Here is a 26013-nt window from a genome sequence, read left to right as displayed (position 1 = left end):
TTCTCCTCTCAATGGGATCTTTCTAGGGCAACGCTAGTGGTCTAATCCAGAGTTGACTTTGGACGGCAGGTACATCCTGCTGTTTCTCTGCCTCCTTGGAGCACTCAGGGGTGGCTGTGATGACATGGCTGGGATTGCCATGGAGAGGCAGATCTTGCCTGGGGCAGAATTTGCCATTGCCAAGGAAGAGAGCTGTCAAGATGGGCAAGTCCCTGAAATGCCAGCTTAGATGCCCCACAGTTTAATGCCCAGGTGGCCCTGCTGGGCCATGAAGCAGAGCCGCCGGGTTGGCCCACAGAAATCTCCAAAAAGGCCTTTTTCCATCTTGGCACGAGGTTTGTCCCGAATGTCAGAAGCTGCGGCTGCTCCACCGTTGTCCTGACCCCCCATTCCCTTCTCCTCGCTTGCTCCTGCTCCATTTAATGGGATCGGACCAGCTAATCCCCCCGTGTCTCCTCGCAGGGTTATCAGATGGGATTTGTGCAGAGGGGCTGGAGGGAAGGAAACCCATCATCCCGGCAATCTCCTGCCCTCATCCAGCTTCTACTGGAGGCTGGATCCAGCCTTGCCCTTCGCTCCATTGCAGGGCTCAGTGCAGTTCCCACAGGGAGCTGGTCCAGGCTACGGCTTCCCAGCCAAACACTGGGTCAGTGGGAAGACCCGTGGGCCAACGAGGGACCCTGTGAGGGCTGCAGCACACGTGGAGATTTCAGCATTAAATGACAGCCTTGTTTTCTGTTGTGTTTTTTCAAGAGACTGCACGCCTGACCAGACTGCATTTCTTGGTCTGCATCCCATATTTATCCTGTAATTACACCTTCAGACAAAGGCTGCCTGTCTGCGAGGCCGATTTTTTTAAGGACATGGTTTTATTCTACGCTGTGCTTTCGCTGCAATGAAATCTGGGAGGGGGCAGGGAGGAGAAAATTCCCCACAATTCATAAGTGAAAGCTGTTCTTTCCCAAAACCTGCCCTGAGAGCAAAGGAACTTGCCCAAACCCTCTCCCTTTTCTCTAGGAAAACCCAGCTGCTGACTTCATTTATGCTTCTCTACTACCCCACAAGGATTAATGCTGCAAACCGTGTTGTCCCATAAAAGAAAAGTGTCACCACACTGTCAGTCCATGGGCTCTTCTGCTGCAGGAGAAGAGTGTTTCTGGAGAGATCTCCTCAATCCTTACAGCCAGGCAGCTGACCTGGATATAAAGCTGATAAAGCTCCTTGTTGCACCTGCCTGGATCACAGCACAACAAGGGATGAATTCCCACAAAATGGCATTTCTGTAAAATTCCCTCACTTGGTTCTGGAGGGGTAGGGAAGACTTGCATGGCACGAAACCCCAAGGCAGTTGCTGGAGCTGTTTGAGCTGGGGTTTCCTCCAAGGGGAGGAACAACCCCGGCTCTGCCCCCGCTCATCCCGTGCTGGGGGCTGACATGAGCCTGGCCATCCCTGGTTTCCCAGAACCTGCCTTGGGATGAGCCTCCCGAGAGCCCCAGTTTGTAGGTGCTGATGGCAGGTGAGACAAAGCCCGTCACCACACCGAGCCTGGCAAACTCATCCCACTGCACTGCAGGGAAAGAGGAGCTGGGGCGCACCTTGGCACGGAGCCTGCTGCCACCACAGGAACAGGGAGAACAGAGTCGTGGCACGGCCCTGGGATGGACTGGAGCCCTGCTACCAGCTCCCCGTGGCTCTTCTCATGGATACAAAGATCATCTGAACCACAGAGACCATTGCATTTCACCTTTGGGCTTTCCCTGAATCCCTTTTCTGGGTGGGATCTGCCACCAATTTACGGGCTGGCACGTACAGAGGCGCTGCCTATAAATACAAGTGACTGGTCCAGCTCGACCAAAATAAGGTGATTTTGGTGCTATGGCCCATGAGAAGCACCTTGTCTTCCCAAGCCAGTGTCACTGAAAAATTGAAAAGGAAAAATGAGGTTTGTTGGGGAGAGAATAAGTAAAACAGGGCCTTGTTGATTTCTGCTAAAAGTAGATTTTTGTTTATAAGGTATAAAATGGCCAGTGTTGATGTTTAAAAGCAGCCAGGAACTGTCTGAATTGGTTTTTCCAGATGATTCTTTGCCCTGAACTGACTCAGCTCCACCTTGGCTGCAGCAGAGATCCCTGAGGCATGTGTGTGGGGGGAACAGATTGCCCAGGAAAAAGGGGGAATAGTGGGCCAGGTGCCAAGGAGAGCCAAAGCAGTTTGTCTAGAGCAATCAATCCCTCATCCCTGAGAGACCCAAGATCCCCCTTTCACTGAAGCTCAAGCACTGCAGCCACGCTGGTGCTGCCAGGGCTGTCGCAGGACGATGTGCAGGACATGTCTGTGGGCAGAGGGAATGTGCTGTGTGAGGCTGCTGATACAGGAGAGGATCTGGGGGTTTGCAGAGATGGCTGTGAGCCAATAACAGTGTCTTCAGCAGCTCAGGCTTGGCCAGCTGGGATGGGGCCTTCAGCCTGGCCCAGGTGGCAGAACAACTGAGGAGGGTGAAGGGAAGGGTGTTCCCTCTCTTCCAGCCTGTCTGGGCTATTGCAAAGTTACATGCCCTGATGCTCTTCCTTCCCACTGGATCCCTGCCATCCCACAGGGAGCATTCAGTCCAGATGTGAGGAAAAGCCCAGGGAGCCTGATCGCTGCCCCTGGACTCCCCGCCTGCCTCTGCCCCACAGATCACCATCAGAAGGCAAACCCCTCTCTGAGGCTGGGCAGCTTTCACCTCAGCCATCTGCCTGCAGCCAGCCGGAAAAATATCATCCAAACATCCCCTCTGCCAAACCCGAGCAGCAGCCTTGGTCACTTCGAGTTTCTTCCTGTTTGCCTGGGGCTGGATGTGAGCTTTTCATAATGGCTCCTTTTACCCTCTCTGCTTGCTTTGGGCACCCTTTTTGCCAACTCACTGGCATCTCCAACTCACTGGCCCAGATATTTTCCCCCCCTCCCCTTTTTTTGAAAGGTTGCCCTGATCTTCTGGTGTCCAGTCAGATTCTCCTGATCACACCAGGTGATATGGGAAATCAGGGCAATGCTCCTGGAGCAATTGGCTGCTCTCAGCAGTGGGTATGTGCTGTGAAATATATGCAAATGCCTGGCATGAAAAGCCCCAAACTGCCTCTGGGAAAGCCAGAGCTGGGCACAAGGGTGCAGAGGAAAGGGGGAGAGAGGGCAGCAGCACGTGGGAAGTGGCGACTCATCCTCAGCATCCTCATCTGCTCAGAATGCGCCTTTGCTCCAGCTTTGCTCCAGCAGGATGAAGTGCCAGGAAAGCTATGGAGGTAAGGACAGCCCTGCCAGGAAGGGGATGGGTTGACACCCACTGAGTGCCAAACAAGCCTGGCCATGTCATTTGAGGGAAGAGCTTAAAGCAGGTTTTGATTGCAGAGTTCATCCCTTTAAAAATGGAGGCAGGTTTGTTTTTTTCACAGTTTTTGCACTGAATTGTGCTTTCCCAAAGCTGGCCATTGCCAGGCTCTTCCAGCAGCCTCCTCACAGTGGTACCACGGTACCTGGCAGCCAGTACCAGGAGAGAGGACAGGGAGCAGATCTGGAGCACTGTTACCCTGGGGGTGCTTCCCAGCCTTCTGGACATTCACAGCTCCTGGATTTCCTGGCCAGGATAGATGCCTCGATGTTTAGCAGCTCTGGAGGGTCTATATTGCACACATTAACCAAAATTATTTTTTTCCCCTTTGAAAATTTTAGCATTTCCAGCCCAGTCCCGTGTAACAAACAGCACCAACCTGCCCTGGGCGTATTCCAGCGAAGCCATGGGGCTTTCCCACCAAGGACCTTCCTCCCCTCCACCTTTATTGTCAGCTGTTCCACCCTTTCCCTCCCAGCTCTCTTCCAGGCTGAACAGTGTGGGGATCAGGAACGTCCCCCGCTGCTTTCCATCCTTTTGTCACCCTCCTTCCCCAGCCCCCGAGCCCCTCCTGCGGCCGAAGGGAGGGTGCCCTGGACTGGGACCCCCGCGTCCCGTGTCCCCACGGCCGAGCCGGCTGCACCCTCTGGCGGCAATCCCGAGTCCAGGCCCTGCTTTCCCGGGAAGAGGAGATGCGAATTCCTTCGTCGTCTCCCTCCCGCGAGGTTGGGGGGGGGGGAGGTTTGCTGGGACGTCGCTGGGAGGGGGTTTGGCGCAGCGGGCTGTGGTTCGCCGAAGGAGGACGAGGAGCAGGGTAGCGTGGGGGCGGCTCAGCCAGCTCACAGCACCTCAGGGTGCACAGCAGCTATATTTATCCGCATGGCCAGCAGCTATATTTATCTGGAATGCCACAGGAGCCGAAAGTCTTCAGGGCCACTTCCGAGCTGCGGAAGAACACGTTTTACTGTCAGCCTTCTCCACTCCTCGCTCCCCTACTGCAGGGGCCTTTCCTACCTCCTCAGCCCTTCCCTGCTCCTCCTTACATCCTGCTGTCTCCACCGTGCTGATGCTGAGCTCATCCTTTGTCCCTGTCCGCGGAGGGTTACAACTAGATGGCCTTTAAGGTCCCTTCCGACCAAAACTGTTTTGTGATTCTGTGATCTCCCCTCTCTCCCCCTCGCACAGCCCTCTCTCCTGCTCCACTCGGAGCAGACACATCTGTTTTCTGTGTTTAGGTTGGACATCAGGAGGAATTTCTTCACAGAAAGAGTGATTAGACACTGGAAGGGGCTGCCCAGGGAGGTGGTGGAATCAGCGCCCCTGAAGGCGCTTAAGGAAAGGCTGGACGTGGCACTCAGTGCCATGGTTTAGCTGACATGCTTCTGCTCAGTCACAGGCTGGACTCAGTGATCGCACAGGTCTTTTCCCACCTAATTGATTCGGCGATTCTGTGATCATCATCCCCCTCTCCAGGGGGTTATTTTTTCCTGATGGAGTGGGACACCCTCTGCCGCGTTATTCACCCGGGCCTGCAGACTTGTGAATTCAAGAACAAACACAGCCCTCGGTTCGTAAGATCCCTTCTCCCCCCCCTTCTCGCGTGGGGGAGGGCACTTGGGGCAGGTGGAAGGCGAAGCGCTCCTCTCTCCGGCACTCACCCGGCAGGCGCTTCCCCGGGGCTGAGCCGACGTCTGGAGGCTGGACTCAGCTTCCCGGGAGCCCGGCTCCGCCCCGCAGCCCCGCCCGGGAAGGCTGTGCTCCCCCCGGGACAGCCCCTGCCCTCGGCTCCCGCGGAGCCCGGCGCTGCCCTGCCCTTCCCTGCCCTGCCATGGGGTCCCGCCTGTCCCTGGACGACTCCGTGCGGGTGGTGGTGGTCGGGGGCGGCTTCGGGGGCACGGCGGCCGCCAGCCTGCTCAAGTCCTGGGCCGTGCCCTTCGTGCTGGTGGACGCGAGGGATGCTTTCCATCACAACGTGGCCGCGCTCCGGGCCGCCGTGGAGAGCGGTAAGGGCTCGGCCCACCCCGGACCCCCCGCCCCCGCGGCAGCTCCCCCTGTGCCGCCGGGGGGCTGCCCGGTTAACCCGGGAGCGGCGGGGAACGGGGCGCTCGCACTGCCTCCTCACCGCCCCCGCCGTGCTGAGAGGCTCGTTTTCCCTCTGGAAAACAAGTACTTGGCTCCGGGAGGTCCGCACGTCTGTGTTAAGTTAATTGCGGATCCGCCGGGAAAAACTGGGCAAAAACTACTCGGACTATCCCTTTGTGTTTATTTCAAGAGTTTAGTGGGTGACTAAGCTAAAAACAGCAGCAGCAGCAGCTGGAAAGGCTGAATGAATCACTCTCTGTATCTGGCCCCGGAGATGTCGAGCAGCTTTAGCAGTGAGGCCCTGGATGATAAAATCCTGTCGGAGAGATGCTAAGGCTTGTCTGGAATCTCACTTGGGAGGCTGGGCTAACCCCATTACTCCAGCCACTGGGGATTTAGGGGGAAAATCTCATGTTCAAGGCTGGGAACAAGCATCAAAAGGATAGTAAAAGCTTGCTCTGAGAGGCAGATAACGTGAAAAAAAGCCTCTGACGCCCAGCCTGGAATTCCTGAGACCACAGAAGCACTTACCGGCAAACCAGTATAGGAGATATGGGGAGCAGAGACAAAGAAAGGGCATTACCCGAGGAGCTGATCTTATCACCAGGAGGCAAAGGTCCTTCCTAAAGCTCATTGCTGGGCAGAGATAGATAACGCACAGCATAGCCCAAGGTCCCAGGTATATGCTGTGCTGTGGTCTGAGCAAGGATGGCGTGAGGGCAGAAGGGAAGAGGGGTTTGTTAGCCTCCACAGAGGAAGAGCTCTTCTCTGCTGTCTCCTCTTACCACAGGATTTGCCAAGAAGACTTTCATCTCCTACTCCATCACCTTTGGGGACAGCTTCCGACAAGGCAAGGTTGTGGGCATAGACCCCGGGAGGCAACAAGTCCTGCTCAGTGATGGTGAGGTGGGTGTTGCGATGACCTGGCAGCCTTATGGGATCACCTGCTAGTGCAGAGAGTCAGCCTTCAGCAGGGTGTTTTCACCATCCTGAGGAGCTGGGCAACAGCCCCCATCATTCCCTGCACGGCACCGTCCCTTCCAGCCAAGCTGAGTGGCCTAGAGCTCTGTGGGATGTGGGTGTGCAGTAAATACCCCATCCCATCTCCTGCTCAGACGAGCTTTTATTCTTAGAGCTGGATTTAGAGCTCAACAGTTAACCCTGGAGCTCAGACCCTTATTTAACTGCAGGAAGAGACAAGGGCAGCAGCTCCAGTCACTCTTTCCAGCCAGAGCATCTCACCTCTGTTCAGAAGAGGGTGAAGGAGGGATGCTATGCTCTGGAGCCAGCTGTCAGTGTCCAGCATAAATAACACATAAGTTAAACATAAAGTATAAAATAAACTTAAGTTTACCCTGTAAACTTACGGTAATTTCTTTAAAGCTCCCAGCTCACCTGAATGGTGCTTCTCTCAGACCCTGAGAGCGGCAGTTACTTGGTGTCACCTGGGCCAGGTCTCCTTCTAAAGTCACTTCCTGACAGTGACAAGCACTTTCCTAGTTGCCAGGAAGGGGCATGAGTCATTCCCAGAAGAGGGAATGAATGACTAGTACCTAGGAGGCAACCACTGTGTCCCAGGCTCCGTTTCCAAGAGGTCTAACATCCCATTCCACTTTCTTCCCTCCCAGGAGCTTCACTACTCCCATCTCATTCTTGCAACAGGCAGTGATGGGCCATTCCCCGGGAAGTTCAACAAAGTCATTGACATGGAAAGCGCCATCCAGACCTACGAAGACATGGTTAAAGAGGTGAGGAATCAACTTATTTCCTAGGAGGTGCTGCCTGCCTTTGCTCGGCCTCCCTGTCCCAGGAGCCGCTGTGGATATCCGCAGCCATCTGTGCCCCAGAACAAGAGGCCACAATAAAATGCCTGTAGGGACAGGCCAGGACAAGGAGCTTATCAAGGCCTGTCTGGCATTCTGCACAAGGGGAAACCTGAAACGCTCAACAGTGTCACAGTGTAGGCAGGAAGAGAGCGCGGGGTTCTCGCTTTTTGTTTCCTCTTAATGAACTAAGTGGTTTGTTGCTGTTGGGCCTGTGGTGTGCCTCAGAACGTCCTTGGAGTGGCTGAAGGTATCAGACGTTTTGCAGTTCTATTGTAACATGAGTTCCTTCTTCAAGGTTGAGAAATCTGAGCGCATCCTGGTAGTGGGAGGTGGTTCTGCTGGAGCTGAGATGGCTGCTGAGATAAAAACGGAGTACCCAGCCAAAGAGGTAGGAGGAGCATCTCTGTTCCAATCAACTTCAGTCCTGTTATCTGAGACTGTTCTGTGATGGTGCTGCTGGAGGTATCCAAGATGACTGCACATCAGGAGTTACTGAGAGCACCCCATGGCCTGCCACCAGCAATGACTGGCACTAAAAGACTCTCTCCTTGGTTCGCTCTCCTTGCAGGGAGAGGGAAGCCAGCTACAGCTGCTCCCACATGGCAGGGCAGTGAGTCCTGTCCCACTCCTGTGTCCTCATTTGCTGTTGTCCCCCAACAGGTCATCCTGTTGCACTCCAAACCCGCCCTGGCTGATGTGGAGCTGCTCGCCAGTGTCCGTCAAGTGGTCAAGGAGATTCTCCTCAGGAAAGGAGTGCGGCTCCTGCTGAGTACGTACTTAACAATGCCTCTGGGGACCTTTGAGCTGCTCTTCTGTTAGGCAAAGCGTCTCCTGATGTCCTCTTTCTGACAGAGTGTGGCTGCCTTGAATTCCTGTTTCTCTGGGCTAGCTGGAAACGGCAGCCTGGCAAAGGTTTGTGACCCAGGGCTCTCTGTTGTAACAGGTGAAAGGGTCAGGGATGTGGAAAACCTCACGGTAAACCAGTTCCAGAAGGACATGGTGGTGAGGACAGAAAAGGGCACCGAGGTGGTTGTTGACATGGTGGTGCTGTGCACGGGGATAAAGATTAACTCTTCAGCGTACGCTGCTGCATTTGGTAAGTGGGGAAAAAAAAACAACAAAACACTGGGTGGGGGAACCAGCACAGCTCTTCAGTGCCTTGTGCTTGAGGGGTGTGAGGTGAGGAATGAACTGTGTACAACCTGCAGGGGTTATTCTACCGAAATATCAAAGGATGATGCGCTGCATGAGACTGCAGTGATTAACCCCAGCAAGGCAAAAAGCACCTCTTCCCTGATGCACAAAAAGAGAGGGTGAAGATCCAGCTCCTCACTTTGTGTCAATCACATCATCAGCGTTTTGGGGTCTTGGGTCACAAGCAGCAACACAAAGCTGCTTATAAAAACCCGCTGTTTGGCAAAAACAGGTGACAAAATGGCAAGTAATGGTGCTCTGAAAGTTAACAAGCACCTCCAGGTGGAAGGCTACGAGAACATCTACGCCATTGGGGACTGTGCAGATCTTAAAGAGCCCAAGATGGCCTACCATGCTGGGCTCCACGCCGACATCGTGGTGACAAACATCATCAACAGCCTCACACAGAAGCCTCTTAAAACCTACGAGCCAGGTAAGGTCATCTCCTAGCTCCTGGCCTTAGGTGTTGGGCTGCTTTTCTGCAGGGAACAGCTGTTCAACTTGCATAGGACACTTATTAGAGGACATTGATCACGGCTGGGGCTGACTATGTCAGCTGATAGCTCAGGATTCATCTTAGTCCCCGCCAAAGACTGTAGCTGCCTATTACCTGTGCCAGTCTAGTGACACAATATGTCCTTTCTTCACTAATGTCTTCCTGATAAATCTACTGGTGGGACTCTGCTATTCATCTCACTTGTTTGAACAAGGAGATGGCTTGCCTTTCCCCCCTTTCAGCTGTACAACAAACAGACTGAACAATACAGTCTCAAAAGTCTAGCTGGGCGATGGGTCTCGTTCATAAAGCAGTGATGCAAACACTTACCACAGCTGTGTCGAGACCTGTTCCTCGTGGATGCAGAGGGGAATCTGGGCAGCAGTTGCTTAACTTAAGCCTCTACATCTTCTTTCCAGGGTCACTGACATTCCTGCTGTCCATGGGCAGGAATGACGGCGTGGGCCAGGTGAACGGGTACTACGTGGGCCGTCTCTTGGTGACCATTGCCAAGAGCCGGGACCTGTTCGTCTCCAAGAGCTGGAAGACGATGGGACAGACAATGCCCTCTTAGGAGGGCGCCAGGGACAAGCCAGCAAGGAAAACAGCCACTGGAGGGTGAGGTGCACTCCTGCTGCTTGGACTGGCTGATGCTTTCCCCTGCAGTACCTCCTTGACCACCTGTGCCACGTTAACAGAGTGCCCTGCCTTGCTCTAAAGGGGAAGGAAGCATCTCCCACACAAACTGCACTGAAGTTCCCATGAAAAAAACTGGGGAAGGAATGTCTCTTTTACTCCCCTGCTGAGATATCTTTGAGCAAGAAGCTTGGCTTACCTCGATTTGTAACAATAAACACTGCGGTTTTCGGAATCTCCGTGTTTTATTTGTTATGTGCGTTTTTTTTTGTTGTTTTTTTTTTTTTTTTTCCCCTGGCTTCCTCTGTTCTTGCTCTTCTAAAAAGGTACCTGCCTCTTGCAGATCTGCAGCATGCAGGGAGAATGGTTCTCAGTGCTGCCAGGGAAAAGCCTGCTTAAAACCTGGGAGGAGCTAAGGTAATCCTGGGATTCCACAGAACATATAATGCAGCTTTGTGTCAAAATGACCACAGCCGCTTTGATCATATCACTTACAGCACTACACCTCAGCCAGAAAAGCCGTTGTTGTGATACAGCGAGAAACTTAATTAGAGCTGATGCTGCTTTCTTTTTCTTTTTTTTTTTTTTTTTTAAAGGTGATAAATTCCCAGAACAAAATTAGGATTTATGACAATAACCACTCTTGACACATCTTTTTTTTTTTTCTTATAAAACAAACAAAATCACCATGAAATATTCTCAGTAATTACAGAGGTAATTGTGAGTTAAAAGCAAAACAGAAGCTTCTCATGCATCACTTCTAAAATCCTTTTCCCCTCTCTCTGCAGGCTGAAGGCAGTTTACCATCTACCCTCAAGGGAGGGGAAAAGGGAGCAGAACATTTTTAAGAGCTTTCTTTAAAGTGGTGTGTGTGTGGAGAAATCACTACAAATCTAAAATGAGGTTACTCTTTAAAAACTCCTAAACTAAAGTACCAAGGGACACTAAACTCCCGAAAACAGATGGTAACTCAATTGCTTAAGGTGATCAAAATGGCTAGGGGATGCTGACAGCATGAGGAAATCGGACTAAACCCCTCTCATCTCTAGTCACAGCTCTTCATCAAGTCACAACACATCACACTACTACCACTCCCCCTCCTCGTCACACTGAAAAAATAAAACCCACCTCTAATGCTTTTAATGCTACTCAAGTTTGTTGAAAAATAAAGTTTCATTTGGCTGCCACTGCTACTTGGCGTCTAGCTTGGCCATTTCTTGCACGTAGATGCCGATGCTTTCACTGTCGAAGAGCAGGAAGTAAATGTTCTTCAAGGAGGAGGAGCTGGTGCCGTCAAAATGGGTGGAAATAGCCCTGAGAGTCACCTGGGCCGCCGTCTGTTTTGGGAAGCAGTTTCTGTGCGGGAGGGGAAGGGAAGAGGACAGGTGAGTGTCACAGCCGGCCCTGCTGCCAACACAGTGCCAGTCTGCAGCCTGGCAAAACCCAGGAGCAAACCCCAAGGTTTTGATAAGCCACATTCACCTGCTGCCGTGTCACTCCCCTTTTGCTGGCACGGTTGCTGTTTTCATTTGCTTCTCCTTTTTACAACCACACAAAGGTGTTTTTTTTTTTTTTAATGCTCCCCCTTAGAATTAAACTTTTCCATGCCATGCTGGGCAGGCTAGAAAGTTCAAAGGATGATTTTTTTTTTTTTTTAAGCTGAAAACAGGAAAAAAAACCAAAAAACAAAACCCAAAAAAACCCCAAACCCAAAACATCACCTACTTAGCTGACTTCCTCACTCTGTCATTAAAAACGAAAACAAAGCCATTAAGTCCTATTTGAAGAATTCAGCCTTTTTTTTTTTTTTTTTCCCTTCGGAAAATTTTGAGGTCCTTCAATAAATGAAGTGTAAACCACTTGGTAAGATTTACTCTATTTTCTATTAACAGGAGTAACTGTAAGAGCAACAGAGGGAGTGACGTGGAACAAAGCAACAGAAGGATCTGCACCAAGACTAATGGTCCAAGACTGGATTATTCTAATTCTATGCTCACAGAAGGCAAGAGGTCTCAAAACTATTTTATTGGCATTAAAAGCTACGGTTCATTTTTGAAAGGTGCGCTTTAGTATTAGAGCGTTAAAAACTTTATCACATTTTGCTCTGACTGAAAACCATCAACAAGAAGATCTGTATACAAAAACAAAGAAAAATCACTAAAAATTGCACTTCCCCTCTATTTATTCTTTCGTCCCGATCCATACAAATATTATTTTGCTTTGAAAAGTATCTGTGCAAAAATGGCACTTTCACCTCCTGTGTATTCAGTGATGTGGGGTGATTGCACTGATCAAATCACAGTTTTACTTTCATTTTACTCACTGTCAGGCCAACACAACTGGACTGTGCTACGCACTCTACTCTTTGGGCACTACAATCAAAAGCAGCAGATACGTTTCAAATCAAATATGAGTCTTTGAACTCTACCACAAAAGAACAACTTCTGCAGTTAGCAGGGCTTGTCTGAGGTCCCTTGTGATCAGAGACCAACAAACTGTTGGTTTAAAAAGAGGTCAAAAAGGAAAAAAAAAAAAAAAGAAAAAAGAAAAAAAGGATAAACACTTTGGATTTCTTAGTCAAGCACAATTTGTTTGATAGTTACTGAGACAGAAAGGTGTAGCTTCACAGTTGGTTTCATAAGTCCCCTTTTTAAAGCAAATCTGCATTTGAGAAACATTGATTTTCTTCTGAAAAAACAGATTTTGTGTGACTAGTCTGTTTAATGTATATTGCCAGGGTGACTTGAATGAGCGCCCCACATCTACCTACCTCAGGTTGCATCCCTGTTACCTGCCCTCAGTATGATACTGGTACAAATGCACTTTCAATAAGACTCCCCACAGCCAGATGAAGGGACACAAAACCCGAGGGGGTGCAGAGGAATGAAAATGAGTGCCCAGCAATAGAAAACACAGAGGGGCAGGGTTACAGAGCAGAGGGCGCCTCTCTGCCCACAGCACAGCTAATTCCACCGCTGCTCCCCGACACAGAACCCTCCTTGTGCAGCCAGAGCTCCTACCTGCCGCTGGGAAACGGGGGGAACGCCACGGACTTCAGCTTCTTGTCTTCTGCCGCTGTTAAGCAGTTCTTGACAGTCTCCTCGAGCTGCTCTTCACACTTGTCCGAGCCCCACTGTGGGATGTGACAGTGGATGACAAACTTTGCTGCTAGGCCGCTAGACTGAGTGAGTGCAGCTAACACAAACGGAAACGTAACATTTAGTGTCGAACAGAGACCGCCCTGCGCTGACCTCTCAGCCCAGTGCACCTTCTTAATTACATCACCTCTCCAAAGAAACGCTTTACGAATTAAAGCAGCGCCACAGGGGCTCGCTCCGCAATCGCAATCTCACCACTGCCCTTGTGATCAGTGGTTATTTCTTTGGAGACCAAAGAACCCAGGGCTCATTTGGTTAGCACGCAGTTAGTCGGTAATGGTTTTTCATCTCTCCCATTCAGCGTGGCCTCTGGTTTTGTTTTATGCAAAGCACCCGAAACCTCGCCCTGAACACAACTGGCGCTAATCCCCCCAACAGGCATTTCTGCAGTGCTGTTGTCGCTGAATGCCTCGCACAAATATCCTGCATCATCATCATCATCATCATCATCATCATCATCGTATTACAGCTCCAGAGTGCTGGGGAGTAATATTTAGACCCACTTCACGGCCGGGTAATTTCAGATAAGGACAAGAAAATCAAAGATGCTTGCTGAAGGTCCCCACCAATTCTGCCCAATTAGGAAACTCAAGATTAATTTTTCAGAGAGCCTAATATTTCTCCAGGAGCTGCAGACTACGCAGCATGGCATCAGTTTGCTTTTGTTGCAACTGTGACCATCAGAACTACTGGAAATCTGGGTCTGGGGAATCTCAGGTTAAATTATCTTGATATTAGCTGTGCAGGATGAAACTAGCCCAAGGATGAAAAACTGGGATGTATTCACATGTCCACCATTACAGAGGAAGTCTGCTGCAGGCACAGAGGAATTCTGTGCTACTTAAATTTCAACCAGCTGCCTTAATAGCATAAAAGGAGTCTATCTCCTAGTTAGGCAGTGATGTTGACAGAGAAAAGCAGTTTACTTTGATTTTATGGCAAATAAATTTGATTACATGTGAAAGTGAAGCAAATTAGCTTCTTTAAAAATTTCCCTGTCATTTGAGATTATAAAACCAGGCTGTTCATTTAGGAAATTTCCAAAACAAGACTATTTAAAGCATTTACCTTCTTGATCACTGAGATACTAAGCCAAATAAGACATATTGTAACTTCTCTCCGTCTGTCTTCCAGCCACCTTCAACCCCTATAAATCGGTTTAATTTGTCCACAAAGGAAAGCACAAGCTCAAGTCCCAACCCATTCACTGCTACAGATATGTTAAACCCCTGAAGGGAGCTCTCCTGATAATTTAGCTGTGGTGCCTGAGCAATTGCTCTCCCAAAAATCAGTACAAACAGGGCAGGAAAGATGGCCCAGAGGTGACAGCACAAGATTTCATTAGTTTTTGGGCTCCTGCAGACAGAAATCGCCTAAGAGAAATTATTCAGCCCAATGTGCACAGCACACAGGTGTCTCCTATTCTTCCTTTTTTGCCCCCTCAGCAGGTTGTTCACATCAGCAGCAGCTCCGAAGAGGAAACACTTACATCACACAAGCCAAGACACATATATATATAATCCAGAACAGACCAGAATGTCCGGAGGAAAGAACATATGAAATGAGCTGTGTCCAAGGCAGACTGGAGTATCCCTTTTACCTTCAGCAACTTCCAAGGGTCCTTGAGATTTGCGGAGCTCCTTCACTGTTTCTAAAAACTCTTTTCCTCCAGCCTTTTCCAACGCCTTGCCTGCAAGGACACAGAGCAAAAGGCCTTGGCTTCGGGGTATCAGCGTGGAAAAACAACTCTGCATTCTTTAAAAGAACACTGTACACTTATTATCCTGTGCCTAGACACAGATTAGGTTCACTTTTTTATTGGTTTTGAAGAGCCCTCTACGCTATTACTGGAAATGACTTTGATATAAAGATCTGTAAAAAAGCTATCTTACTCCGACTTGTGGCTGAAATAGTGAGGATTTTTAGGACTCAGATTTTCAGCCTCCAAAATCTGTTCAGCAGGCAAACCTTACTCCTGCTGGCTGAAACAAACACAGCTGGGATGCCAGTGAAGGTCTTGATGACTACAAAACAGTGATCCAAATGCCTGTCACTAGATTCTATGCCCCCCTCTGCGAGGGACTAATAGCTTTTTACCCTCCTCCTGCTTCAATTTCAATATTTGTACTAATAATATTTCCTGATTTCACATGAGCAGTATGTGAGTATTTCTAAATTATTTAATATCCTGTAATGAAAAGCACTATTAGAAGTGCCATTAATGTATAAGTTTTGTAAGAGAAATTTCAAAGGCAAACATAAAAAGACAGCACTAATGATTATTTACACCTTTGCTTCAACAAATTATCTGCTTTGCTTGTCATAAGGGGAAAAAAAAAAAAAGATAAATTAGTGATTAGCCTGTTATACCTAGTCAGTCTGATTTTCAGACGTGTTGTAAATTATATTTATGGCCTGGGGAAGATTCAGATGAAACAGGATGGGATCTCAGCAGGTAGCCAGTAGACCAGCTACTGTTCCAGCTCTAGATCTGTGGGTTTTTTTCTGCCTGTAGCAGAGCCTCACCTATTTCCTCCTTGAGGTCTATCTCAGCAGTTGTGGGGTGAACGATGCCTTCTACTTTCATGGAGCCAATGTGGCTGATGTCACTCTGTGTCAGAGAAAGCTGAAAAATAATAACGAGGGGATTAGGCAAAAAATAAAACATCAACGCGAGTGCAAAAGCATTTTTCATACCACAAATTAAAACTGAAATGAAAGATGTCTGGATTCAGTCTTTCAGAGATCAGTTATTTTATTGTGTTTGGGATGTGTGATCCTGATTTTCAGCTTTTGATTAATTAATTTGCACAACCACTCCGATTATTTGGTGATATGCCCACAGCTTGGGAGTTTGCTCCAGAAGAAGTTGCTTCTAGGGAAAAAAAAAAAATCAATGTTCTAGCATCACGCTTTGGAGAAAAAAAGGGCTGATTTTGGAAATGCTTTGGTTTAAAGAGAAAAATGAGGAAATTAAAAAGTTTTTCTCCTGTAGAAGCACTTGCCCTCAGAGAACTACTGTAAGGGGGCTGAGAAGATGGGCTGAGCACTATCCCCATCTATGAAGGCTTCACAACCCCAGTGATTAATTACTCATTCCTGGCATAAATAATAAAAAAAAAAATTGATTATATTTCCATGGCTAAATCTGTAAGAAAACCTCCAGTTTAATTCAGAGGGTTCAAAAATTAGGGAAGGCAAAAAACCCCTCTTGCTCTTGGAGGGCACAGGGGAACAAAAAGTAATAAATTGAAGGCACAGTCGATGGAACACCAAGGAGATGTATTTTGGTGGGACAGTTCTGTAACTCTGGCCTGGCAAGATGTCACAGCCCGTGCTGATTTGGAGCAGTTAGGAATGTCCTCAGCTGGAACACTGACAGAGCAGAGTCCCACTGCCCACTCTCAGACGGAGCACCCGGGCTTCTGGCACAAACCAGCAAGCTCTGGGTGATCCTGGGACCTGGCCCAGAAATACTCTCGGAGAAACAACAAATAGCCTGGAAGTTTAAACCTGGTTTGGCAGTATGTCAGCACAACACAGACAGAGCCAAACCGAACAAAAGCCCCAGTCCTGCTTAGGCCAAGAAATGACTCAGTGTGGATCTCTGCAGAGGGGCTGACCAGCATTGTTCTTGGAAATCTTTTATCTGCAGACGTATTTTTGAGACCTTGCCAACGACTAGAGCGAGTTTTGGCCTTAAATTTGGGACCACTAAGGCAGAGCATGGAGAAGATTTTGCAGTGCTGTTGGATCAAACTCATCCTTTTGTTAATGCTGTGATCCCAATCCATTCTAACTTTGCATTACCTTTTGTCCTGGCACAAGGCTCTTGGAGGACAAGATAGTGAAACCATCCCCAGGTCCATCCTCAGATGTTGAGTTTGAAGCTCCTTCTTTTTCATTGTCTTTTTGCTTGTTCTATTTGAGGGGAGGAAAAAAGCAAGGAAGCAAGGACTCTCAAAGGGAAAAAAAAATAATCAACATATACCATTATTCAGTAATGGATAGATTTAATCAGCTAATATAAGTCTCATCTTCTCAGATCAATACATTACTTGTAGCCTTATAATCCCTAAAGATTATATAACATCAGAGGTCTGTTTATATAATGCTAAACATCAGTGGTTCATCTGAGGTATTGTATACATTTGTGGTCACATTCAGAGTCAGGGCACCCACACCCATCTGTAGTTTTACTAACAATTAAAGTTGTATTTATGGGTGGGTGGGTGCTAGTTTATTTTTGTTGCCAACAGAGCAGAGCTCATACTAAATCAGACTTAGTAACTTAGAAACCCAGTCAAATATCCCAGCCTGAAGAAAAAACAACTTTGTGATCCAAAAAAAAAAAACAAAAAAACAAAAAAAACAAACCCCAAACCTGTTAAGTCTCAGTTAATAAATCATAAATCCTTCCTCCTGCTTAGCTCCAGGAGCAGCAAACACACCAGCCCTAGAGGGCTGCACAGGAGCATCTCCTCACACCTTTCAATATTTGCTTTAAGGTATGTCAAGAAGCTAACCCTTCCTAACATGTTCAAACTGTGATGGGCACAATTCAAAGTAAGGTGGTGGCTGAGACCAATACGCAGAGGCATCCAAATAAACATCCCATTAAGCAACTCCTCTTTTCCTCTTCAAAAGCTGTCTCTGCGTATCCTCAGCTATGGAACTCTATCAAAGCTTAAAGGGCCTCCAGAAAAACGTGATTAATGCAAGTTTAAAAAGCTTAGTCAAAGCTTAACATCACCTAATGCTACCCAAACAAAACTTAGCAGCGTTCTAAGGTGCATGCTCTGGAATGACAAACCAAGAGCACTGATCTGGGTTACAGCTTTACCAAATCAAACCATTTCGGATAGTGACAGAGGAAGGGCAAAACCACGAGGGAAGGTGCAGTGCTCAAGTTCGGATTCATTTGTTCTTCTTTCAAAAACCAACGACAACAGCACAGCTAAGAAACACGTGGAACAAAGAGCTTGTCACAATGGCACTGACCTACCACGGTCAGGACAAGTTCTCTGGGCAGTGACAAACCTCTGGACAGCAACCCAGTAACTGCACAAGGCTGAAGGCACCACATCCCCACAGGATAAAATGTTTTAAAAGATAGCTTCTTTTATTTTAAAAGCAAGAGTTCACTGCCACACAACCAGTGTGGAGGTAAAGAGACTACACAGTTATCAAGAAAGGGTGGCCTCGTGCTTACCTTTTTGGATGTCCGGGCTTTGGGAGACTTTGCCTTCTTCCCACTCTTTTTGTTCACCATGGATTTCCTCCCCTTCTTCTCGGGAGCAGGGGAAAGGATGGTCTCAGACTTGCCTTTGGCACCCCGTTTCTTGGCCAGAAGCTCGGGCTGAATTCTGGGCAGGACACCCCCGCTTGCAATAGTCACACCTTTCAGCAACTGCCAGGAGAAGCAGTGTAGAGAAGCACATTACAGATCCTCCCAGCCTGCACCACCAAAAAAATGTTAGGGGGAAGATCCCCCAATAACAAGGAACTTGGCAGGTGACAGCAAAGTCAGCCAGCACATCCTGGGAATTCTGTACAATCACTCCTGTCTCCTCCAGCGCAGTGGTCCTCGGGTAAACTTGTCCTTGGTGACTCAGAAACACTGAGCGTGGGTAAAATAAGAAAAGTGCCTGTGGGCTGCTTTAAAAAGTGACTGTCCCACAGCCCTGCTCAAAGGACTTGGATGCAGACCCCTTTGGCAGGGAAACGTGCAGTGGGAAGGCAAGGAAGAGCCCCAAGGACCTGCTCTGCAGAGACAAACAACGGGCTGTGATATTATGTGGAGGACAACGTCTGGCTAATTCCTAACAGACAACACTGGATCTAGATCCCACTTCACAGGTCACTGGCCAGAACCACAGAGCTGGGAAAGGGCTGGTAGTGTCAGCACGCTTTTCCTTCTCTCCTGGCCTCTGCTTTGACTTTTCAGTCTGCTCGACTAGAAACAGAGCCACACGTGACTTCACGGGCACCACATTTTCACTATTTAAAGCAGACAAATTAAGTGCAGGACTATTCAAAGCGTGAGTGATGTCATCCATCTTAGCATGGGGCCTACCAAGAAGAGATACTCTGATGCTGACTGAACCTTTTTTGGCATCCCTGAACAGGACGATTTACAGCCCATGCTAATGACTCCTGTCCTCACTCACCAAGTCCGGCAGAAGCGAACCCACACGTGATCCTGAGAGTCAGGGCACTGCAAACCGCAGCTCATGGGCAAACGGGTGGGGAGGCAGCAACACAGTGAGCCAGACCCCTACCCAAGATGGGCCTCACAGACAGTGTAATAGAAAACACACATTTCTACACAGTTTTTTGGGAAAAGGTCTTGCATACAGCACTTTTTTTTTTTTTTAAGCGTTGGACGTCCCTGAGCTAAAAAATGAAGCATCAAGCCTACTCACTTCAACAGGACCCACAGGCTACAAAAAGGAGCAAAATTTACGTCCGTGAGATTTAAGATGAGGTATCTCCGAACCTTTGGTTTTGTTTGCTTTGATTTAAGAGGGCACAATCTTGCCTCCTGCTCCGACAACCGCGTTCACGTCTCAGACTAAACTGCTTCCAACCTCCCCTCATGCCACAGCACGTGACTCCTGCGCCAAAAAGTGAACAGGTACCTGATTCAGCTCCTCATCGTTTGCAACTGCCAGGAGGATGTGTCTGGGGGCAATTCTCCCCTTCTTGTTGTCCCGCGCCGCGTTTCCCGCCAGCTCTAGAATTTCAGCTGCAAACGCACCGAGATACAAATCAGCAACAAAAATGCACCTTAGACACACGCTGCAGTCACACTTTACATTCCTTCTTAAAATCCATTTACCTTCTCAGGGACGTTTCCAGATTCAAAGGGTCTTCGCCCCGGAAAGGCAGAAACCAAACCCCACTCCATGTATTTGTAAATTTAGGTAAATTAATTTGTCCTTCCTACTATTCCCCTAAAGGAGAGCTAGCAGAAAATATGCTAAGCTTGGTTCACGTAATTTCTTTTACGAGTCCCAAGTCAGAATTCCCTTTCAAAAAGACAAAAAAAAAAAAAAAAAAAAAAAATCCAGCCTATAAAAATGTACATCAGCAGTCCAAAATTCAGCAGTAGCGCCGTAACAACAGAACAGTCAAAGCATGCAGTGAAACCCCAAACCTGGCACAGACAGCTCTGACAAACAGCAAGGATTCTCAGGACCAGGTAAGATGAAGACTGAGGTGCATTAAAGAAGAAATACTTTCAAAGCCAACACGCTAGCCAGGCACTGCTGGAGTAAAAGGGCACTGAAAATCTGTGAGAAGCTTCATTTCAGATCAAGGTACGAGAGGTTTTGCCTTAGGCACAAGCAGAGACAACGTGAGAGGTTCAGTGCATGAAATACTGATAGGAGGTTCTTTCCACATCTCTGGGAATAGGAGGTCAGGTCACTTCAAAAGTGGTTTCTCTAAATTAGCAGCAACATTTATACTGCAACCAAAGTCACCGAGCTTCTCCTACGTGTTATGGAGGAAATACAGGCACACCTTTCGAGGTTTATTTGGACTGCAGCCATCAATCATTAGAATTGATTAACTTACACAGCTTGGCCCCTACTCAGAAGTTCTTTCTCAGGTAAGAACTCTCCTGAAACACTGGGAAGGAAGCAGGGATTTTTTTTTCCCCCCTCTCCTCCAAATAATCACAAAAATCATACTCACACTTTGTTCCATTTTGAAAGCATGCAGTGTCCCTGTCTTCTGGTTTTGGGGTTTGTGTTTGCACTTGTTTGTGTTTTGCATTTCATACAGGGGTGTGAAAATTACAGCCCATCAGTGTCCTGTTGATATCTTACCGATGTCCTAATGATACCTTTACTCCTAAATAAAGAACTGCAACTATTACAGGAAGAACTTTCATGAAAAATCTAGTGCTGTCTGGCTAAAATCCAAATGACTTCAACATGAGGCTCAGCTCTTGGCTCTTGGGAAAAATACCAGTTTTCAATTTCACTCAGTTAGAAAAACAAAAGTACATATTTGTCTTCCAGTTTTCACCAGTACACAGGGAACACATTTAAATGAATGCTGGAGGTGTAAAAGCCTTTTTTGTTTGTTTGTTTGTAATTTATGTGCATATTCACAGTGAATTGTAAGACTCAGGGCAGGAACCTCTCAGCTCTAGCATTTCCTAGAGTCTGTCCTGGATTTTACCAGAGATTGAAAAGAAATTCTGCATAATCCAGCTCTATTCACCCCCACGGGGCTGGAAGTTTCAGACCCTCTTCCCAGACCTCTGCCAGTGGAGCTAAGGCAGCAGCAGACAGCAGGAACAGATTCCATCCATTGTGCACACCAGCAGAGAGCAAGAAAAGAGACCCAGGCTTCTCCAGTGGGTTTTGCAGATGTTTGCTGATAGCAGAGGAAAATTGCACCGGGGGAGGGGGAGGGGGGGAGGGAGAATCCAAAAAAGCAACACATACTTACCTGCATGGGAACTGAAGTTCTTTCAGGTGTGCCAACAACAACAGGCACACCCTGCTACCTGTGTGCTCACCCCACTCCCCCAGGTTTGGGTCCTTTGGCCAGCAGCATCCTGATGTGATGGTGCACCCAAATGTCCTCTGCCTAATGTCAAGAGCAAAAAAGGCAGAACACTCAAATGCCAGCCATCCACCACCACAAGGCACTGGGAAGAAGGGGCTCCGAGGCACAGGTGATGTCTGGCAGATTGTGGGATATGTATATACAACTTACCAAAGGATGCCAAACATCTGCATAGGTAAATCATTACCTTACCTCTTTCTAATGGTGGTTTACATGCATGTTTTTCTAATGGTAAGGGCAGGGACTCACAGTCTTAATAACACAAAATGGCACTTGCAAAATACACATCAAAACCAGGGGCTTCACTTTTCACATCCTCTGCTGACAACAACAGATCCCTAAAAGAAAGTGCTTTACATTTCAAGCAGAAACATCTTAACATATGAGGTTACCTAAATTCTAAGACTAGTCTGAGAATATAGATCCTATAACAAAAGCCTGTACTACAGCAAGCTCTCTTTGAGTTGGGCATCTTGATATTCTCAGCCATAAACTGGTTTTACTTTATGTGCTCTCCTCAGCAGCAGGCGGTAAGAATTAAAGCGAAATCTGAAATAACCTTGCTTTCCTCAAAATTCAAAACCCGCAGAGATGCCTCCTGTGATGGTTTGAAGTGTAGCTTCAAATCCAGACATCTTCAGCACAGGTGGCCCCAAGCAAACCAGCTCCTGGAGGGACTGTGGCACACATCGAACGCTGGGCTACAGAGCAGAGCCCAGAATTCTCCACTTGGCTCTGCCCAACACTCATTTTTAAAGCATCTTTAAAGGAGCCTTTTCTCCTGTTTGATAAGCACTTGGACCAGGGAAGAGTATAACTCTCTTCCAGCCGACAGGAGCAGCAGCCAAGCCATGACCTGAATGGGATTACATCTCCTCATCCCGTGACATACCAGAAAAAAAGAGGTTCCTTTAGCTGATGGAACAACACATTTGGTGTGTCTGTGAAGTAAAAGCCTCCTAGCCAGGCCAAAGGTACTTGTTCAGCTGAGCTCAGCCTGTTTCTGTGAAGCTGGACTGATAAGAAAGGTCTATGAGAATTACTGATAGCAAACTGGAAAGATTTCATACAGGCTATTTATCTTGTTTTCCACCTCCCCTTTAGGGTAGGTTGTGGCAGGCAGATTATGCCAGATGCTTTCTGTGAAGGAAGAAGCCTTTCCTGGTGATGTGTTCTGCTCTAATTTAGAGGGGATGGCTTTCCACTGGCATCATCCACGAGTTGCTCTGACCAGCACACCCCTCACATGACTTCTGCCTCCTAATCAAGGGGCATCTGCATTCTCTGCCTGCTTTTTGGGAAGGTGCACTGTGGGAGACACGCAGCTGATTTCTGATTTAGGTGACTGTGACTGCAGTCAGCCCCGTGCACCCTCAGAGCATGAGTCTGCTGCAAACTCCGTAAATCCAATGGGACTGAGGCCAATTTTCCAGAGATTTAACTCTGAAGCCTGTGGAGCCCAACACTGTTCCAGCAAACAAAACTTTCTAGATGGGAGCCAAGCTGCAGTTTCGCAATACGGTTTTCCAGCCTAGGATATAAAACAGCATAGAGAGATTTAAATACAAGGCATTTTTGTAAAGCGTCTCTGCTCAAATGCAGAGAAGCACTCAGGGGTTTAGAGGAGAAATTCTCATGAATGCCCTAACACAACAAAAATGTATGGTTTGACCTGCTTCTGTGAAACAGCTAAAAAGCCAGGCTCCCTTACTGGCACCCTCCCAGATTCAGCCTGAAGCAGTTCCCCTGCATGCAGCCTTTCATCCCCTGTAACCACCCTTTCCTTAGCTGCAAGTCCATGAGAAAAGACTGGCATTGGTAACAGGAAGCGTCAGATGATAACTGTTAAGAAAATTTACCAGTTTGACATGTAATACCCCCTTTAACAACAGCCTTGGAAAAACACATTTTGTTTCCACTGGCTTCCCAAAACCAAAGACTTTATTCACACAAAGTATTAGGAATAACTGGATCAGCGGGGTTGGATGTTGCAACACTGGTTTTTTTTTAAATTGAACTCTCCATCTTTGTAGTATTTCCAAACAAAACTCTGGACAGAGCACAGAAACTTTGTTTTGGAAAGGGCACTATCCACGAGCAATAGGTGTTTGCTCAGAAATGTTACTTCATTCCATTACAATATAGTCAGGGTTGGGTTCTCTGCTCAACCAAGCAGCTTAAAACAGCATTCCTTTACAATTTATGTGGGCTCCCAGCCCACACACCTCTAGCAGTTTTCTTGCCTGGTTCACCACACATTCTTTTTTTTTTTTTTCCTAAAACAAAGAGTAGGCCCACACGTAATCTGTCCATATAATATTAATGACCCAAATAAAACTGCATTTACTAGCCAGGAGCAGAGCCAAGACATACATTGTTCTAGTTCAGGTAATAGGTCAACAGCGCTGACCATAACTCAGTCTGCACTACTGAAATGCTGCACACACCAGATGTGCTGCTGACAATTTATTATTGCACCTTGTAAGAGTTGCCACAGTTCAGAACAGGCATCTCCAAATGTTTGTCCCAGAAGCTCCTCTGAACGCCCTTGGATCCGTGTGGAGTGGGAAAAGAAAAGACACATTCCTCCCCAGACAGAGGGTCAGCAGAGCCACAGGGCAGCACGTTATGTTACAAAAGTTAGTGTGATTTCTTCGACACAAGCAATACTTCGTCACTCCAGCTCCAGGAGCAGCCTCAGAAAACAAACAAACAAACAAACAAATCGATTCTTGTCCTGCAATGGACCGGCACAAACACAGAAGTTTCCATAATGCACTATTAGGCATCATCAGAAATTTAATTTTAATGGTGAAATTAGTGAAATTCAATAGCGAGATTCGATATTTTCTCCACACCTTTGAAAGAAAATAGTGCTTTTCTTGCCTGGTTGTGAGAACAGGCTTTCTAGCGTAAAAAAGACACCAATGTTTACGTAAAGCCTGGCATGCCTTTACATGGACACCAAGGTTCCATGCAAGCTTCTTCCTGCCACTTTGGCAATAAACTGTGTTCCTGAAACGCAATCCATTTGACTCATTTCACCCAGGCTGTGACTCCTCACAGATTCTCTAATGCACCTCAGTCTTGATCTGTAACACCTGAGTAACCTGAACCAGAATCCCCCTCTGCACCGCGAGTTCTAACAATTTGCTAAAGTGCTGTTTTCCATAATTAAATAAGAAACTGAGCAGATGTGACCACGGGACACTCTGAAATATTACCACAACAGAATCACAGTATATTGTGTCACCACATGACACCTGCCCCTTCCTCCGAGTTCAGTTTTCAGAAAGGAGGGAAAAGGAAAACTCGGGAAGATTTAAACCCTGAAGCACTTTCTTTACATGCTCAGGCGAAGCAAAAGGCTTTTTTAAAATAAGAAAAAACAACCTTTGTATTTCATAACACTTTTGACGCTGTCCTGCAAGGAGAAACACAGCCAGCAAAACAGTTTGCTCACTTGAAAAGCAGAAAAGATGTACATGGCGGGTTTACTTTTTTCTCCTGTTATTCACAGAATCACAGACTTATGCTGAGCTGGAAGGGACCCACAAGGATCATCCAGTCCAACTCCTGGCCCTGCACAGGCCCATCCCCAAGAGTCACACCCTGTCCCTGAGAGGATCATCCAAACACTCCCTGAGCTCTGTCAGCCTTGGTGCTGTGCCCACTGCCTTGGGGAGCCCGTTCAGTGCCCAACCATCCTCTGGGGGAAGAACCTTTCTCTAATATCCAACCTGACCCTGCCCTGACACAACTTCAGAGCGTTCCCTCATGTCCTGTCACCGGTCCCATTTCAGTGCGTCAAAAGCTTAACGTAATAATATAATATCAGTTATTTTCCTGTCCAGCTGGTGCCTCTCTAGGAGAAAACTTCCACCCTCAGCCTCTTCAAGAAACAAATTAACTTCCTCGGCGTTTCCAGCAAGCTTCAGCAAACGCTGCACCGGCAGCGCCTGATTTTCAGAAGCGCTCCACACGCTCCTGCCCCATCCCTTGGACGTGCCTGGCTCCCGTGTGTGTGTGTGTGCTCAGCAGCTGCAGGCAGGCCCAGGTTCTTGGTTTACCTGCGAGGTACTCTATGACAGCTGCCATGTACACGGGCGCTCCCACCCCGATCCGGTACTTGTACGTCCCTTTCTTCAGGTAGCGCATCATCCTCCCCACGGGGAAGATGACGCCCGCCCTGCTCGAGCGGGACAGCTTGGACATTTTCTTCTTCCCGCTCCGGCCCGACATCTCGCAGCCTTGTGCTTCTCAGCCCCCTGGTGACTCCGAATGCCTTGCTCCAAACCCACAAGCTGCAAGAGAAGACAAACAGTTTCAGCACTTGAGAAACATCTTTATGCGTTGTTGTTGTTGTTGTTGTTGTTCCAGGAGGAAAAAAAAAATCCAAGCCCACCCTCAACACCTATCCATTAAAAGTTGGATAACTGGGATATTTGCTCCAACTCTGCTTTTGAACTGCACTGCCAGGGGAGCAACACCAGCAACAAAGAAAACAAACCTCATTTCCTCCTGACTTTTCACGAGATTACGGGCAAACAGGCGACAAACCCCGGAGTCTGCCACTCCACTCCAAAGGCTGCAGGTGGTCATAGTTACACCCCTAGTTCTCAGCCAAATAACGGGGATGTTTCAACTCTGTTTACAAAACCTGGTTT

At 47.9% G+C, this 26013-nt stretch overlaps 2 protein-coding genes across 3 annotated transcripts; one reads left to right on the top strand and one right to left on the bottom strand.

The window, feature by feature from the left end:
- Positions 1–5119: 5119 nt before the first annotated feature.
- AIFM2 (apoptosis inducing factor mitochondria associated 2) lies at positions 5120–9833 on the top strand. The gene is made up of 8 exons (XM_027893383.1): positions 5120–5371; positions 6241–6356; positions 7079–7198; positions 7572–7664; positions 7937–8045; positions 8220–8372; positions 8703–8903; positions 9386–9833. The coding sequence occupies exons 1-8, from the start codon at positions 5197–5199 to the stop codon at positions 9538–9540; spliced, it is 1122 nt and encodes a 373-aa protein (XP_027749184.1). The 5' UTR covers positions 5120–5196; the 3' UTR covers positions 9541–9833.
- Positions 9834–10260: 427 nt separating this feature from the next.
- On the bottom strand, positions 10261–25685 carry LOC114062206 (core histone macro-H2A.2). 2 transcript variants are annotated; one of them, XM_027893379.1, is made up of 8 exons: positions 25417–25685; positions 19402–19508; positions 17973–18170; positions 16571–16681; positions 15287–15386; positions 14361–14450; positions 12623–12797; positions 10261–10958 (listed from the first exon to the last, which is right to left on the bottom strand). In XM_027893379.1, the coding sequence occupies exons 1-8, from the start codon at positions 25586–25588 to the stop codon at positions 10793–10795; spliced, it is 1119 nt and encodes a 372-aa protein (XP_027749180.1). In that variant the 5' UTR covers positions 25589–25685; the 3' UTR covers positions 10261–10792. The 2 variants fall into 2 exon arrangements, 1 of the variants encoding a protein (XP_027749180.1); XR_003572322.1 differs by having other exon boundaries at positions 10851–10958; positions 12623–12735.
- Between the last annotated feature and the right edge of the window lie 328 nt (positions 25686–26013).

This window comes from Empidonax traillii, unplaced genomic scaffold (genome assembly GCF_003031625.1).
Source record: "Empidonax traillii isolate 1590-97213 ecotype Southwest subspecies unplaced genomic scaffold, ASM303162v1 scaffold387:size635111, whole genome shotgun sequence".
Taxonomy (NCBI): domain Eukaryota; kingdom Metazoa; phylum Chordata; class Aves; order Passeriformes; family Tyrannidae; genus Empidonax; species Empidonax traillii.
This window is presented reverse-complemented; position numbering and strand designations above follow the sequence as displayed.

Coding starts and splice junctions, on each gene's coding strand:
- LOC114062206 (XM_027893379.1), bottom strand. CDS start 25,588: ATGTCGGGCCGGAGCGGGAAGAAGAAAATGTCCAAGCTGTCCCGCTCG. Junction 16,682..17,972: donor AAGCCCGGACATCCAAAAAG/GTAAGCACGAGG, acceptor CCCCTCAAATAG/AACAAGCAAAAAGACAATGA. Junction 14,451..15,286: donor AGACCTCAAGGAGGAAATAG/GTGAGGCTCTGC, acceptor GTGTCCTTGCAG/GCAAGGCGTTGGAAAAGGCT.
- AIFM2 (XM_027893383.1), top strand. CDS start 5,197: ATGGGGTCCCGCCTGTCCCTGGACGACTCCGTGCGGGTGGTGGTGGTC. Junction 6,357..7,078: donor TCCTGCTCAGTGATGGTGAG/GTGGGTGTTGCG, acceptor CTTCCCTCCCAG/GAGCTTCACTACTCCCATCT. Junction 8,046..8,219: donor AGGAGTGCGGCTCCTGCTGA/GTACGTACTTAA, acceptor CTGTTGTAACAG/GTGAAAGGGTCAGGGATGTG.